Raw genomic sequence first — 17,358 nt, forward strand, 5'->3', positions numbered from 1 at the left:
AGAGACTGATAGAGAGAGAGAGAGAGAGGCTGATAGAGAGAGAGAGGCTGATAGAGAGAGAGAGACTGATAGAGAGAGACTGATAGAGAGAGAGAGAGACTGATAGAGAGAGAGAGAGACTGATAGAGGAAGAGAGAGAGACTGATAGAGAGACTGATAGAGAGAAAGAGAGAGACTGATAGAGGAAGAGAGAGAGACTGATAGAGAGACTGATAGAGAGAGAGAGAGAGACTGATAGAGGAAGAGAGAGAGACTGATAGAGAGAGAGAGAGACTGATAGAGAGAGACTGATAGAGAGAGAGAGACTGATAGAGAGAGAGAGAGACTGATAGAGAGAGAGAGAGACTGATAGAGAGAGAGAGAGACTGATAGAGAGAGAGACTGATAGAGAGAGAGAGACTGATAGAGAGAGAGAGAGAGAGAGACTGCTAGAGACTGATAGAGAGAGCTCTTCTGTGGACTGGCTTTCTTCCTGCAGGATAGCACCCAGAGTAGAATAGGTGGAGATAAGATGGTGTGTGTGCCCTGCTCAGAAACCACTGGCAATGTTATTTTTATTAAGTGATAAAACTCAATGGGGAACTTTGTGGATACAGTACTCTTGAATGACTTTCTTGTATGAACGAGTGTAGCTTTTTTATCTATGGATGAGGTGTGGATTTAGGGGTTTTATCACATGATAGAAACCTGCCCAAAACTTAATTAAATACGCAGCTGTTAGCTAACTCTGACGATAATTTATGGATCTATTCAATTCAAACATTATTTGAAAAGCATGATCCTTTGATCATTAATGTGTAGTGATCTATTGTTCCATCCTGCTGTGAGTGGACGTCATGAGGTTCACTCAAAGAGATCTGCTTTGTGAATTCTGCGCGCTCAAACTCTGATGCTCCATGCTGCCAAGTGATGGTCATGTCAGGTCAATGTTGAGGGGCTGTATCTTTAACATTGAGGCTGTTATAAATGACCTGCCGTATGGTGATTGACAACAGTGTTGAAATAGTCTCCTGTTATCAAGGCATGTTGCCTTAATTATGTAACGTCCACATTTTGACTGTCAGTTTAAACGCTTCTGGCTTTTTGTATTTGCTTGAAGGTATAATCTCTCACGGCAGAAACATCAGAACATTCTGGGTTGCATTTAGGATCCACAATGTCACTCAGTGAATGCTGCAACTGTCAAGTGTAGTTTTGAAGAGTGGGGGCATTTTTTATTTATTGTTTCTTTTTGTGCAGAAGGCTTTAGATCACTGGGAATCTCTGTCATTTTGATTTGTCCCATAGCTTTCATGAATCACAATTACACGGCTGCTGTGTTGTTTTACAAAGCCCTGTAGTGAGAGTTACTGCTGGTCATGTCTCGGGGGAAGTTGCTGTAATTAACAATAGCCCTGCAGGGCCTAGCTCTACACTGTGGCCGTGAACAATGTCCCGAAGCAGCTCACTGTCATCGCTATGCACATCTGCTGCTGACGGGTAGATGGTGGCCCCAAAACAATTCTCTTCAAAATAAAGATGGAGACACTTGAGCGCCTCTAAAATATATCTTAGTTTCCAAAGAGTTGTGAAAAGCATGTTTTGCCTGTTCTCTCTGTGTATATTCTCTTATACAAATATTTAGATTTTGTTAGAACAGATTTGACGTTCTTCAGAATGCTTTGGCAAGAGACTGGCTGACCTCATAGTGACTCCTAGTGAAGCAGAGGTGTAGCTACACTTGTTAAAGTGAGAATGTCTCTGTTTAGCCTGTCCTCTCTCAGCTTTGTGTGAGGAATAGTTGGCCATATTGAGCTTAATCTGCTGAAAGTAATGAACTCTGTGCCAGTTATAAGTCTGAACATTTCTGCCACATTGTTCTTTCGGGCTCACAGCCTTTCATTTAGGGTAGATCTCTTAATTACTGCCATGTATTGATGCCTTATGTGAGATCTACTCTGAATTTGCAGTTTCTGCCATACCCCTTAATACCAGATTAAAAAAATATTATCCTATTCATGGATTTGCAGTAATTATACTAAGTTGTCTTTTTCACTAAATGTAAATATTCACTTAACTGTGTTGTGGTCACCCCATAATGTCTGTGTTCATTATTTATCCTAATTGTACTGAAATTGAGCTTGGCATGGTATCAAATATTCAGACTATATTTAAAATGAATCCCACCTCAATTATGTTGAATATATTCGATTAATAGCCGAGCTGATCTGGAAGGGAGAAGAATTGACTGCACTGATAATTCTTATCCTCAATTCAGTTTCAAGCTGTCATTAATCAGAAAGGATGTCACTGGGTGCCATGGACTCGGATTTTGTAATAATGAAGCCAATTCGAATAAGCACACGACAAGTTTAAAACACAAATCTTTACTTAAATAATTCACTGTATATTCTTTCATTGTATCTCAGTTCTCTCAAGGGTGATCAAGAATGACCTTATTTAAACAAACTTCACTGAAGACAAAACTTTACTTTCTGGAAGTTTTGGAAGTACTAAGCAAGTGCCACTTCTTTCTGGAAGTGATAAACAAGTAAATATACTCAATTAAATGATGACATTCTTTCTCATTATTATTTCTTCTGAACGCGTCACACTGGTAAAAGGTAAAGGTCTGGAAAGACAATTTGATGTAATTGTGTCCCATGGGACACAAACATGTCACTGGAGTCCAACAGCAGTAACATTAAAGAACTGGTAAAAACAGAAATAACATAGGATTTGTTGGAAAGTGGAAATGGAATTCAGACATGCCAATAACACTCCATAGTACAAACAGACATATTTTATGACAATCTGTCATGCCTCAGAGAAGTGTAAGCAGTCAACCACCACACTCTTTCAGCACACTGCGTTACTATCAGTATAACGAAAGCCCTTAATACACTTTTGGACCAACATAACAACTGTATGCCTCGTTAGTATTTAAAAAAACATATTTTTTTACAAGCATTTCGCTGCACCTGCTATTAACATCTGCAAATCTGTGTACGCAACCAATAAACTTTGATTTGATTTAGTACCGCTCATCTCTTTCCTCTCAGCGGGCTTTAGATGTGTTAAATACTGAGACATGTTGAGTAGCAACAAACTGCTGGTAAATCTGAAGCAATCTATTTTAAGAGAAAAGGATTTAAATAATCAAGGATATCTTCAGTCACAGATGGGCAGGTGTGAGACAGCCCCTTGATTTGAATTGATAGTAATGAAAGAGCAATGGTGTGGATTTGATGCACCAAGAACATAGTACAGGTAGTTGGATGGAGAGTGCATATGGAGTTACAGTAGCTAGAGATATCTTCAGGTAGGGTCATTAATGACGGAAGACAGAAATAGAGAGCAACACAAGACAACTTGAGAATGTCTTAAATGCAGATGCATTGAATGAAGATGGCAAGCACATCCTCCAGCAAAAGATATTGAAACAGATACGATTCAGCATTACAGGATTTCAGATCAGATTTCCCATGGATCTTTTCTCTCTGGTGTTTAGAGTCTCGCTAATGTGTTGCTCCTAATGTAATTTAATTTCACTAGCTTTGCAGAGCGCTAATGAACACTTAGAGCCATTACAGTTTGAACAAGGGCCTTTGATTCTGGCCTGATAAGTGAGAGGAGAGCATCTCTGGGCTCCTGGCTGAACAGCATGTGACCCAACATGAACTGCACCAAGACTGCCCAGGGTATTACTTCCTGTATCATACACGGTTATATTTAAGAAGATAAGAACATCTTGATATTTTGCCTGTAAAGTATGAATAACTGAGCCAGTAGTAATGGATTTAAACCAAGCTCTGATGCCTTCCTATGTTTAGTATGGAAGCCATGGAAATGTCTGCTATGATTAGTCTTAAACTGTTGCACCCTGTCTCCTAATTTGGAGGAAGTGGCATGAACTCTATTCAAATTGAATCTGGTTCCTTGAGAGGCAAGGCTATCAGCATCCATAGCAGATGGTGGGAAGACCTAATCACCTCATTCTTGTTACTGACAACCCATAGAGGCCATTCGGTAAACAATAAGCTCTGCGTAGGAAGTGAATAATAAGTGAGTGGGTCAAGCATTCCCTCTGTTCTTTATATCGTCACTTGAATTTATTTTATTTTAATATGTTGTATGTACTCCATGCGTTGTCATTCCCATTAACGTGCATTGGACAGTTTTTGGAGCATGGCAGGTGTCATTTAAACATATATAACGATCCACCTTCACTGCAATAACAGGGCTTATTGGTTTCTACCTGCACCACAAACACAGTCCTCAAGGGTTTTTACCTTCACCACAAACACAGTCCTCATGGGTTTCTACCTTCACCACAAACACAGTCCTCAAGGGTTTCTACCTTCACCACAAACACAGTTCTCATGGGTTTCTACCTTCACCACAAACACAGTCCTTATTGGTTTCTACCTTCACCACAAACACAGTCCTCAAGGGTTTTTACCTTCACCACAAACACAGTTCTCATGGATTTCTACCTTCACCACAAACACAGTCCTCATGGGTTTCTACCTTCACTACAAACACAGTCCTCAAGGGTTTTTACCTTCACCACAAACACAGTTCTCATGGATTTCTACCTTCACCACAAACACAGTCCTCATGGGTTTCTACCTTCACCACAAACACAGTCCTCAAGGGTTTCTACCTTCACCACAAACACAGTCCTTATTGGTTTCTACCTTCACCACAAACACAGTTCTCATGGATTTCTACCTTCACCACAAACACAGTCCTCATGGGTTTCTACCTTCACTACAAACACAGTCCTCAAGGGTTTTTACCTTCACCACAAACACAGTTCTCATGGATTTCTACCTTCACCACAAACACAGTCCTCATGGGTTTCTACCTTCACTACAAACACAGTCCTCAAGGGTTTTTACCTTCACCACAAACACAGTTCTCATGGATTTCTACCTTCACCACAAACACAGTCCTCATGGGTTTCTACCTTCACCACAAACACAGTCCTCATGGGTTTCTACCTTCACCACAAACACAGTCCTCAAGGGTTTCTACCTTCACCACAAACACAGTCCTTATTGGTTTCTACCTTCACCACAAACACAGTCCTCATGGGTTTCCACCTTCACCACAAACACAGTCCTTATTGGTTTCTACCTTCACCACAAACACAGTCCTTATTGGTTTCTACCTTCACCACAAACACAGTCCCCATGGGTTTCTACCTTCACCACAAACACAGTTCTCATGGGTTTCTACCTTCACCACAAACACAGTCCTCAAGGGTTTCTACCTTCACCACAAACACAGTCCTTATTGGTTTCTACCTTCACCACAAACACAGTCCTTATTGGTTTCTACCTTCACCACAAACACAGTCCTCATGGGTTTCCACCTTCACCACAAACACAGTCCTTATTGGTTTCTACCTTCACCACAAACACAGTCCTTATTGGTTTCTACCTTCACCACAAACACAGTCCTTATTGGTTTCTACCTTCACCACAAACACAGTCCTTATTGGTTTCTACCTTCACCACAAACACAGTCCCCATGGGTTTCTACCTTCACCACAAACACAGTCCCCATGGGTTTCTACCTTCACCACAAACACAGTCCTCAAGGGTTTCTACCTTCACCACAAACACAGTCCTTATTGGTTTCTACCTTCACCACAAACACAGTCCTTATTGGTTTCTACCTTCACCACAAACACAGTCCTTATTGGTTTCTACCTTCACCACAAACACAGTCCTTATTGGTTTCTACCTTCACCACAAACACAGTCCTCATGGGTTTCTACCTTCACCACAAACACAGTTCTCATGGGTTTCTACCTTCACCACAAACACAGTTCTCATGGGTTTCTACCTTCACCACAAACACAGTCCTCATGGGTTTCTACCTTCACCACAAACACAGTCCTCAAGGGTTTCTACCTTCACCACAAACACAGTCCTCAAGGGTTTCTACCTTCACCACAAACACAGTCCTCAAGGGTTTCTACCTTCACCACAAACACAGTCCTCAAGGGTTTCTACCTTCACCACAAACACAGTCCTTATTGGTTTCTACCTTCACCACAAACACAGTCCTTATTGGTTTCTACCTTCACCACAAACACAGTCCTTATTGGTTTCTACCTTCACCACAAACAGTCCTTATTGGTTTCTACCTTCACCACAAACACGGTCCTTATGACTTTCTTAATTTTTCACAAAGTTGTTCTGGCATTCTGGTTGTTCTGGCATTGTAGTTGTTCTGGTTGTTATGTTATTCTGGTTGTTCTGGTATTCTGGTTGTTCTGGTATTCGGGTTGTTATGTTATTCTAGTTGTTTTGGTTATGTTATTCTAGTTGTTCTGGTTGTTATGTTATTCTAGTTGTTCTGGTATTCTGGTTGTTCTGGTATTCGGGTTATGTTATTCTAGTTGTTTTGGTTGTTATGTTATTCTAGTTGTTCTGGTTGTTATGTTATTCTAGTTGTTCTGGCGTTCTAGTTGTTCTGGTTGTTATGTTATTCTGGTTGTTCTGGCGTTCTAGTTGTTCTGGCGTTCTAGTTGTTCTGGTATTCTGGTTGTTCTGGTATTCGGGTTGTTATGTTATTCTAGTTGTTCTGGTTGTTATGTTATTCTAGTTGTTATGTTATTCTAGTTGTTCTGGTTGTTATGTTATTCTAGTTGTTCTGGTTGTTTTGTTATTCTAGTTGTTCTAGTATTCTAGTGTTCTGGAATTCTAGTATTCTGGTTGTTATTCTAGTTCTGGCATTGTAGTTGTTCTGGTATTCTAGTTGTTCTGGTATTCTAGTTGTTCTGGTATTCGGGTTGTTCTGGTATTCGGGTTGTTCTGGTTGTTCTGGTATTCTAGTTGTTCTGGTATTCTGGTTGTTCTGGTATTCTAGTTGTTCTGGTATTCGGGTTGTTCTGGTTGTTCTGGTATTCTAGTTGTTCTGGTATTCTAGTTGTTCTGGTATTCGGGTTGTTCTGGTATTCGGGTTGTTCTGGTTGTTCTGGTATTCTAGTTGTTCTGGTTGTTCTGCTATTCTGGTTGTTCTGGTATTCTGGTTGTTCTGGTATTCGGGTTGTTCTGGTATTTTAGTTGTTCTGGTTGTTCTGGTATTCGGGTTGTTCTGGTATTCTAGTTGTTCTGGTATTCTGGTTATGTTATTCTAGTTGTTCTGGCATTCTAGTTGTTCTGGTATTCTGTTTTTTTCTGGTATTCTAGTTATTCTGGTGGTTCTGGTATTTTAGTTGTTCTGGTATTCTACTTGTTCTGGTATTCTGGTTATGTTAGTCTAGTTGTTCTGGCATTCTAGTTGTTCTGGTTGTTCTGGTGTTCTAGTTGTTCTGGTTGGTCTGGTATTCAGGTTGTTCTGGTATTCTAGTTGTTTTGGTATTCTAGTTGTTCGGGTTGTTCTTAATATTCTAGTTGTTCAGGTATTCTGGTTGTTCTGGTATTCTAGTTGTTCGGGTATTCTAGTTGTTTGGGTATTCTAGTTGTTCGGGTATTCTAGTTGTTTGGGTATTCTAGTTGTTCGGGTTGTTCTGGTATTCTAGTTGTTCTGAATATTCTAGGTGTTAAGGTATTCTGGTTGTTCAGGTATTCTGGTTGTTCTGGTATTCTGGTTGTTCTGGTGTTCTAGTTGTTCTGGTTGTTCTGGTGTTCGGGTTGTTCTGGTATTTTAGTTGTTCTGGTTGTTCTGTTATTCTAGTTGTTCTGGTGGTTCTGGTATTCTGGTTATGTTAGTCTAGTTGTTCTGGCATTCTAGTTGTTCTGGTATTCTAGTTGTTCTGGTTGTTCTGGCATTCTAGTTGTTCTGGTTGTTATGTTATTCTAGTTGTTCTGGCATTCTAGTTGTTCTGGTTATGTTATTCTTGTTGTTCTAGTTGCTCTGGCCTTCTGGTTGTTCTGGTATTATAGTTGTTCTGGTATTCGGGTTGTTCTGGTATTCTAGTTGTTCTGGTTGTTCTGGTATTCTGGTTGTTCTGGTTGTTCTGGTATTCGGGTTGTTCTGGTATTCTAGTTGTTCTGGTATTCTGGTTATGTTATTCTAGTTGTCTGGCATTCTAGTTGTTCTGGTGGTTCTGGTATTCTGGTTGTTCTGTTATTCTGGTTGGTCTGGTATTTAGGTTGTTTTGGTATTCTAGTTGTTCGGGTTGTTCTGGTATTTAGGTGGTTCTGGTATTCTAGTTGTTCGGGTTGTTCTGGTATTCTAGTTGTTCAGGTATTCTGGTTGTTCTGGTATTCTAGTTGTTCAGGTATTCCGGTTGTTCTGGTATTCTGGTTGTTCTGGTGTTCTGGTTGTTCTGGTATTCTAGTTGTTTGGGTATTCTAGTTGTTTGGGTATTCTAGTTGTTTGGGTATTCTAGTTGTTTGGGTATTCTAGTTGTTCGGGTTGTTCTGGTTTTCTAGTTTTTCTGAATATTGTAGGTGTTCAGGTATTCTGGTTGTTCTGGTATTCTGGTTGTTCTGGTTGTTCTGGTATTCTGGTTGTTCTGGTATTCTGGTTGTTCCGGTTGTTCTGGTATTCTAGTTGTTCCGGTTGTTCTGGTATTCTAGTTGTTCTGGTATTCGGGTTGTTCTGGTATTCGGGTTGTTCTGGTATTCGGGTTGTTCCGGTTGTTCTGGTATTCGGGTTGTTCCGGTTGTTCTGGTATTCTAGTTGTTCATGTATTCTGGTTGTTCTGGTATTCTGGTTGTTCCGGTTGTTCTGGTATTCTAGTTGTTCCGGTTGTTCTGGTATTCTAGTTGTTCTGGTATTCTAGTTGTTCATGTATTCTGGTTGTTCTGGTATTCTAGTTGTTCTGGTATTCTAGTTGTTCATGTATTCTGGTTGTTCTGGTATTCGGGTTGTTTTGGTATTCTAGTTGTTCATGTATTCTGGTTGTTCTGGTATTTAGGTTGTTCTGGTATTCAGGTTGTTCTGGTATTCAGGTTGTTCTGGTATTCAGGTTGTTCTGGTATTCAGGTTGTTCTGGTATTCAGGTTGTTCTGGTATTCTAGTTGTTTGGGTTGTTCTGGTATTCTGGTTGTTCTGAATATTCTAGTTGTTCAGGTATTCTGGTTGTTCTGGTATTTAGGTTGTTCTGGTATTCAGGTTGTTCTGGTATTCAGGTTGTTCTGGTATTCAGGTTGTTCTGGTATTCAGGTTGTTCTGGTATTTAGGTTGTTCTGGTATTCTAGTTGTTTGGGTTGTTCTGGTATTTAGGTTGTTCTGGTATTCAGGTTGTTCTGGTATTCTAGTTCTTCGGGTTGTTCAGGTATTCTGGTTGTTCTGAATATTCTAGTTGTTCAGGTATTCTGGTTGTTCTGGTATTTCAGTTGTTCTGATATTCTTGATATCCACAGCAAATGCTATTCATTCCCAAAACCACGCTATCTGGGAAAATACATTGTGTCTTTTCACCACTAAAGAAATAGTTACAAGTAAATATAGCAATTTGCATGCGACAATCTTTTCATTTATCACATATGGCAGTATTGAATGTATGAATATACAAACCTCTACTGCAAAGTCACACTGCCAACTCCACTGCATTTCTACAAATCAACGTGAGCAAAACAGATTCTTATTGCTGTTATTGCTGAAGCAGTATGTACAGTAGCAAGTCCAAGTATGCTTGAATAGGGCCAGCCTATAGAGAGTGACTGGCAGTATAGGATTACTAATCATTAACACTTCTGAAGTCTAGGGGAGAATACGAAGATGGGTAGTATTGGTGTGAATAAACACTCAGTGTTAACCTGAAAATGTCTGTCTGTTCTCCGTTTAATTTTAGCAACAGTGTAATGCAAAAACCTCATGGAAGTATGCCAATCTTAGACCCAGACACCCTTCATCTATGAAAGACAAACTGGTGTACAGTGTCTTTACATTGTAAAGAATACAAATGTTAACTCAAGTCAATAGGTATCTCATTATAATAGCATGCCTATCTTAACAGCATCAGAGTGATCGTATTTGAAGACAGATGTAGGCCTACATAGGCTATAATGAACAATATTTTAATTGTCTCCTATTCCTCTTGACCCAGAGTTCTTCCTGGAGTTGTTGGAGAACACGGAGAAGTCTTTGAACGAGATGTTCGTGCGGACCTACGGAAAGCCGTACATGCAGAACTCGGAGGTGTTCCAGAACCTGTTTGCCGAGCTGAAACGCTACTACACGGGAGGCAACGTGAACCTGGAGGAGATGCTCAACGACTTCTGGTCGCGGCTGCTGGAGCGCATGTTCACGCTGCTCAACTCCCAGTATGTCATCACTGAGGACTATCTGGAGTGCATCAGTAAGTACACGGACCAGCTCAAGCCCTTTGGAGACGTACCCAAGAAGCTCAAGGCTCAGGTTACCAGGGCTTTCATCGTGGCACGCACTTTCGTCCAGGGCCTCTCGGTCGGTAGAGAGGTGGCCAGCAGGGTGTCCAAGGTAAGCCCTCGTCTCTGCCATTCATAAGCAAACTGAGTTGAGTGGTTTTAGTTTGGGCTAATTTGCTGCTATTGTGCAGCAGGGGATGATGGTCATTTTAATAAGGAATATATATACCACTTGCCCAATGGGAATTTCCCCCTGAAACCTTTCACCCAATTTGATCATGTAAAATGAATGTCATAGATTTATATCAACACTTTCCCCAGAATTGAACAATTGACTGATTTTGTTGGATCCATCATTATCACATATCAATATTATATTTCAAAACCTCATAGATCATAAAACTGAGTATTTTGTTGGTGTTTGGGGCTGGAATGGATTGTGCTGCTGGAGAGAGAAGTACAACATAATACAACAGTGTATCCAACACATTCTTTAACAAGCAAGGTCTCTGTTTTGCTTTTTGGCTTTTCTTTTCTCCCAGGAGATCCCCCACAGGCTGGTATTTCGATCATACATTCTTCTGACTGACTTACCACTGCCTTCCCACCACTACCATCTCTTTGTATGGGCCTATGGGCTGTTGGGTTAAGGCTCAGGGCTGCCTTTTCAAGGATTCTATAATGACCTCTGGTGAGGCCTCCCATTGTTCAGGAGGAATTCTCAAGCATGGGTAGACTATCTGGCTCCAAGCTATGGGGATATATATATATTTTTTTTGGTATGGATGTTTGTATCTCGATCACACAATATTTTTTAAGTCTATACCGTCCCCATTAATCTTGCTGTAAGTATTCTGTTTGATGTAATGTTAATGCAGCAAGCTGCTTTTGCTGTATATCATTGCCTTGGGAGTGTGTAGTTTCGATCTTATGCAAAGGAAGATTTAAAGGCATAGCAAGAGATGTATGCTTGACATTGGCTCCACTCAACAACAACAGCTGTTTTCTAGATGTCTTGTTTTCAGTTAATATCAGTGATGGAAAAAGTACCCAATTGTCATACTTGAGTAAAAGTAGAGATACCTTAATAGAAAGTTACTCAAATAAATGTGGAAGTCAGCCAGTAAAATACTACTTAAGTAAAAGTATTTGGTTTTAAATATACTTAAGTATCAAAAGTAGAAGTAAAAGTATAAATCATTTAAAATTACTTATATTAAGCAAAGCAGACGGCACCATGTTCTTGTTTTTAAAATGTATGGATAGCCCTGGGCACACTCCAACACTCAGACATTATTACAGATAGCCAGGGTCACACTCCAACACTCAGACATCATTACAGATAGCCAGGGGCACACTCCAACACTCAGACATTATTACAGATAGCCCTGGGCACACTCCAACACTCAGACATTACTACAGATAGCCAGGGGTACACTACCACACTCAGACATTATTACAGATAGCCCTGGGCACACTCCAACACTCAGACATTACTACAGATAGCCAGGGGTACACTACCACACTCAGACATTATTTACAGATAGCCAGGGGCACACTCCAACACTCAGACATCATTACAGATAGCCAGGGGCACACACCAACACTCAGACATCATTACAGATAGCCAGGGGCACACTCCAACACTCAGACATTATTACAGATAGCCAGGGGCACACTCCAACACTCAGACATCATTACAGATAGCCAGGGTCACACTCCAACACTCAGACATCATTACAGATAGCCAGGGGCACACTACAACACTCAGACATCATTACAGATAGCCAGGGTCACACTCCAACACTCAGACATTATTACAGATAGCCAGGGGCACACTCCAACACTCAGACATCATTACAGATAGCCAGGGTCACACTACAACACTCAGACATTATTACAGATAGCCAGGGTCACACTCCAACACTCAGACATTATTACAGATAGCCAGGGTCACACTCCAACACTCAGACATTATTACAGATAGCCAGGGTCACACTCCAACACTCAGACATTACTACAGATAGCCAGGGTCACATTCCAACACTCAGACATTATTACAGATAGCCAGGGGCACACTCCAACACTCAGACATTATTACAGATAGCCAGGGGCACACTCCAACACTCAGACATTATTACAGATAGCCAGGGTCACACTCCAACACTCAGACATTACTACAGATAGCCAGGGGCACACTCCAAAACTCAGACATTATTACAGATAGCCAGGGGCACACTCCAACACTCAGACATTACTACAGATAGCCAGGGGCACACTCCAACACTCAGACATTATTACAGATAGCCAGGGGCACACTCCAATACTCAAACATTATTACAGATAGCCAGGGGCACACTCCAACACTCAGACATTATTACAGATAGCCAGGGTCACACTCCAACACTCAGACATTACTACAGATAGCCAGGGTCACACTCCAACACTCAGACATTATTACAGATAGCCAGGGGCACACTCCAACACTCAGACATTATTACAGATAGCCAGGGTCACACTCCAACACTCAGACATTATTACAGATAGCCAGGGTCACACTCCAACACTCAGACATTACTTACAGATAGCCAGGGGCACACTCCAACACTCAGACATTATTACAGATAGCCAGGGTCACACTCCAACACTCAGACATTACTACAGATAGCCAGGGTCACACTCCAACACTCAGACATTACTACAGATAGCCAGGGTCACACTTCAACACTCAGACATTACTACAGATAGCCAGGGGCACACTCCAACACTCAGACATTATTACAGATAGCCAGGGGCACACTCCAACACAGACATTATTACAGATAGCCAGGGTCACACTCCAACACTCAGACATTATTACAGATAGCCAGGGTCACACTCCAACACTCAGACATTACTTACAGATAGCCAGGGGCACACTCCAACACTCAGACATTATTACAGATAGCCAGGGGCACACTCCAACACTCAGACATTACTTACAGATAGCCAGGGGCACACTCCAATACTCAGACATTATTACAGATAGCCAGGGGCACACTCCAACACTCAGACATTATTACAGATAGCCAGGGGCACACTCCAACACTCAGACATTACTACAGATAGCCAGGGGCACACTCCAACACTCAGACATTATTACAGATAGCCATGGGCACACTCCAACACTCAGACATTATTACAGATAGCCAGGGGCACACTCCAACACTCAGACATTATTACAGATAGCCAGGGGCACACTCCAACACTCAGACATTATTACAGATAGCCAGGGGCACACTCCAACACTCAGCATTATTACAGATAGCCAGGGGCACACTCCAACACTCAGACATTACTACAGATAGCCAGGGGCACACTCCAACACTCAGACATTATTACAGATAGCCAGGGGCACACTCCAACACTCAGACATTATTACAGATAGCCAGGGGCACACTCCAACACTCAGACATTATTACAGATAGCCAGGGGCACACTCCAACACTCAGACATTATTACAGATAGCCAGGGTCACACTCCAACACTCAGACATTACTTACAGATAGCCAGGGGCACACTCCAACACTTAGACATTATTACAGATAGCCAGGGGCACACTCCAACACTCAGACATTATTACAGATAGCCAGGGGCACACTCCAACACTCAGACATTACTTACAGATAGCCAGGGGCACACTCCAACACCCAGACATTATTACAGATAGCCAGGGTCACACTCCAACACTCAGACATTTCTACAGATAGCCAGGGTCACACTCCAACACTCAGACATTACTACAGATAGCCAGGGTCACACTCCAACACTCAGACATTACTACAGATAGCCAGGGGCACACTCCAACACTCAGACATTATTACAGATAGCCAGGGGCACACTCCAACACTCAGACATTACTTACAGATAGCCAGGGGCACACTCCAACACTCAGACATTATTACAGATAGCCAGGGTCACACTCCAACACTCAGACATTACTACAGATAGCCAGGGTCACACTCCAACACTCAGACATTATTACAGATAGCCAGGGGCACACTCCAACACTCAGACATTACTTACAGATTGCCAGGGGCACACTCCAATACTCAGACATTATTACAGATAGCCAGGGGCACACTCCAACACTCAGACATTATTACAGATAGCCAGGGGCACACTCCAACACTCAGACATTATTACAGATAGCCAGGGGCACACTCCAACACTCAGACATTATTACAGATAGCCAGGGGCACACTCCAACACTCAGACATTATTACAGATAGCCAGGGGCACACTCCAATACTCAGACATTATTACAGATAGCCAGGGGCACACTCCAACACTCAGACATCATTACATATAGCCAGGTTCACACTCCAACACTCAGACATTATTACAGATAGCCAGGGGCACACTCCAACACTCAGACATCATTACAGATAGCCAGGTTCACACTCCAACACTCAGACATTATTACAGATAGCCAGGGTCACACTCCAACACTCAGACATTATTTACAGATAGCCAGGGGCCCACTCCAACACTCAGACATTACTACAGATAGCCAGGGTCACACTCCAACACTCAGACATTATTACAGATAGCCAGGGACAGACTTCAACACTCAGACATTATTTACAAAAGATGCATTTGTGTTTAGTGAGTCCGCCAGGCCAGAGGCAGTAAGGATAACCACGTGTTCTCTTGATAAGTGAGTGAATTTGACAATTATCCTGCCCCGCTAAGCATTCAAAATGTAACAAGTACTTTTAGTTGTCAGGGAAAGTTGTATGGAGTAAAAAGTACAACATTTTCCATAGGAATTTAGTAAAGTAAAAGTTGTCATAAAAATATGAATTGTAAAGTACAGATACCTCAAAAATGACTTAAGTCGTACTTTAAAGTATTTTTACTTAAGTACTTTACACCACTGATTAATATCAACATTAGAACACTGGCTAGACTTGTACTGTAGATCAAGTTTGCTTCCATAGCCTTGTGGTCACAAGCAATTTATCTGAATTGTATGTGTTTGTTACCGTTATTGGGGTTAATAGTAATGTGTGTACAACACTGTTCTGTGTTGTCAGAGGAGAAGCCTGGACATCAAGGCTAGTAAACAATTAATATACTGTTTGGAAATGGAGTCCTTTTGCAACGGTTGCTGGCCAATGAGTTTATTTTCACCATAATTCATGATGGGGTGTGTATCATGCAGATTGTAGCGCAGCTATGAGTGGTCAAAGGCACAAGGAAACCCAAGGCAATAGGCTGCCTGGGGAGAATCACATGTATAACCCCCGAACATAGAACAAACTCAACCTTTCCACTGCTGGTCATTCATTACCGGCAAGCATGGTGAACTCTGTGAACCTCAATGGTGTGATCACGTCATGCACCTCCAGGCCATATCACTTCCCTATGTCCAGCCAGGGCTGCCTGATGAAACCCTCTTCATGAGGATGAGTTGTTACTGTCTGTGGCACTGACACACGTCCTGGCTTTCCTGGCAGCCGCCGTGTCCCCACCTCAACTCTGACATTACCCAGGGACCTGTGACACGGGTCATGTGGCAGGGCCACGGCCCTTTGATCCAAGGGGCCTCAACTCATCTGGAGAGATTGGGTGTAAGTGTAATGGAATAGGACACCCCAGAGGAGGGGTGTGACATGTGACATCTATGCCTAGTGCTGCTGAGGGGCTTTATTGAGTTCTAGGAGCTGCTGCACTACCTCACATCACAGCAGTTTACAGTTTATGACTAAGACACTACACTGCTTATCTATATCCCAGGTCAGGTCAGTTTATCCATGGTCAATCAGAGCTTATCCATGGTCAATCAGAGCTTATCCATGGTCAGAGTTTATCCATGGTCAATCAGAGCTTATCCATGGTCAATCAGAGTTTATCCATGGTCAATCAGAGTTTATCCATGGTCAATCAGAGTTTGGCATTCAGTTACACATATTACTGCATAAATACCAGCATGGACTAATGTTTTCCCATTTTCTAAACCTCTGAAATGAAAAGATATGCCCAGGGATATATCAAGGCTCCAACATTGTCATTATGGGCACACAGCGTATTTCTATCATTCAGTTTTGCAAAGCGGTGATGTGGCTATTGATTGATTCTAATAATAGGACTCTCTTTGATGAGCTCGAATCATTAGAATAATACATGCTCTGCAAACGCTATAATGCACTCAAAGAAGCCAGCAGTCCAGGGAGATAGGGGGAGAGTCATGCAGACATTATGGCAACTTACTGAGTGCTGGTCTGCACCAAAGCCATTTGTGGAGGAAGAAAGCATTTGTCAGGTGTCAGTTCTGCAAATTGAAAAAGGAGGAAGCAACACTATACCATATTTTACCGTACGGAAATGCACATTAAGGATTCTGTCACTAGGAGTATTTTAAAATAAAGTGCATCTCAGATTCAAATGAATGAAATTGGAATCTGAAAAAGACACATTTTTATAGTGTCAATGTGAAATGTATGAATTGTGTTTACCAACAAAGCAATCAGAAATCTCACAAATATTGAAGGCACATAGTGACAACAGATACCAGAGATTATAGTGACGACAGGTACCAGAGATTATAGTGACAACAGATACCAGAGATTATAGTGACGACAGGTACCAGAGATTATAGTGACGACAGGTACCAGAGATTATAGTGACGACAGGTACCAGAGATTATAGTGACGACAGGTACCAGAGATTATAGTGACGACAGGTACCAGAGATTATAGTGACGACAGGTACCAGAGATTATAGTGACGACAGGTACCAGAGATTATAGTGACGACAGGTACCAGAGATTATAGTGACGACGGGTACCAGAGATTATAGTGACGACGGGTACCAGAGATTATAGTGACGACGGGTACCAGAGATTACCCCCTTGACATCTTAAACTCGCTACTCGCAACATGTGAATTTGTGGGGGTGTCTGTGGGAACATGACATTGCGTGGGTGATCAGCATCAGGCTGTGTGTTAAATCAAGCCAATGACGGAGGAAGCTAGCAGTAGATGTTTGAGGCGTATCAGTCCGTCACGGTAGTGTATGCATTTGATCCACTAGCCTG

At 41.8% G+C, this 17,358-nt stretch overlaps 1 protein-coding gene across 1 annotated transcript in view; it reads left to right on the forward strand.

The window, feature by feature from the left end:
- The window catches only part of LOC120063702 (glypican-6-like), a 180,174-nt gene that overhangs the window by 68,859 nt on the left and 93,957 nt on the right, over window positions 1–17,358 (forward strand). The window contains exon 3 of the mRNA XM_039013997.1: window positions 9,998–10,389. Coding sequence (XP_038869925.1) covers window positions 9,998–10,389 — 392 coding nt within the window. The remainder of the gene's footprint in view (window positions 1–9,997; window positions 10,390–17,358) is intronic.

This window comes from Salvelinus namaycush, chromosome 19, assembly GCF_016432855.1.
Source record: "Salvelinus namaycush isolate Seneca chromosome 19, SaNama_1.0, whole genome shotgun sequence".
In the NCBI taxonomy this organism is placed as follows: domain Eukaryota; kingdom Metazoa; phylum Chordata; class Actinopteri; order Salmoniformes; family Salmonidae; genus Salvelinus; species Salvelinus namaycush.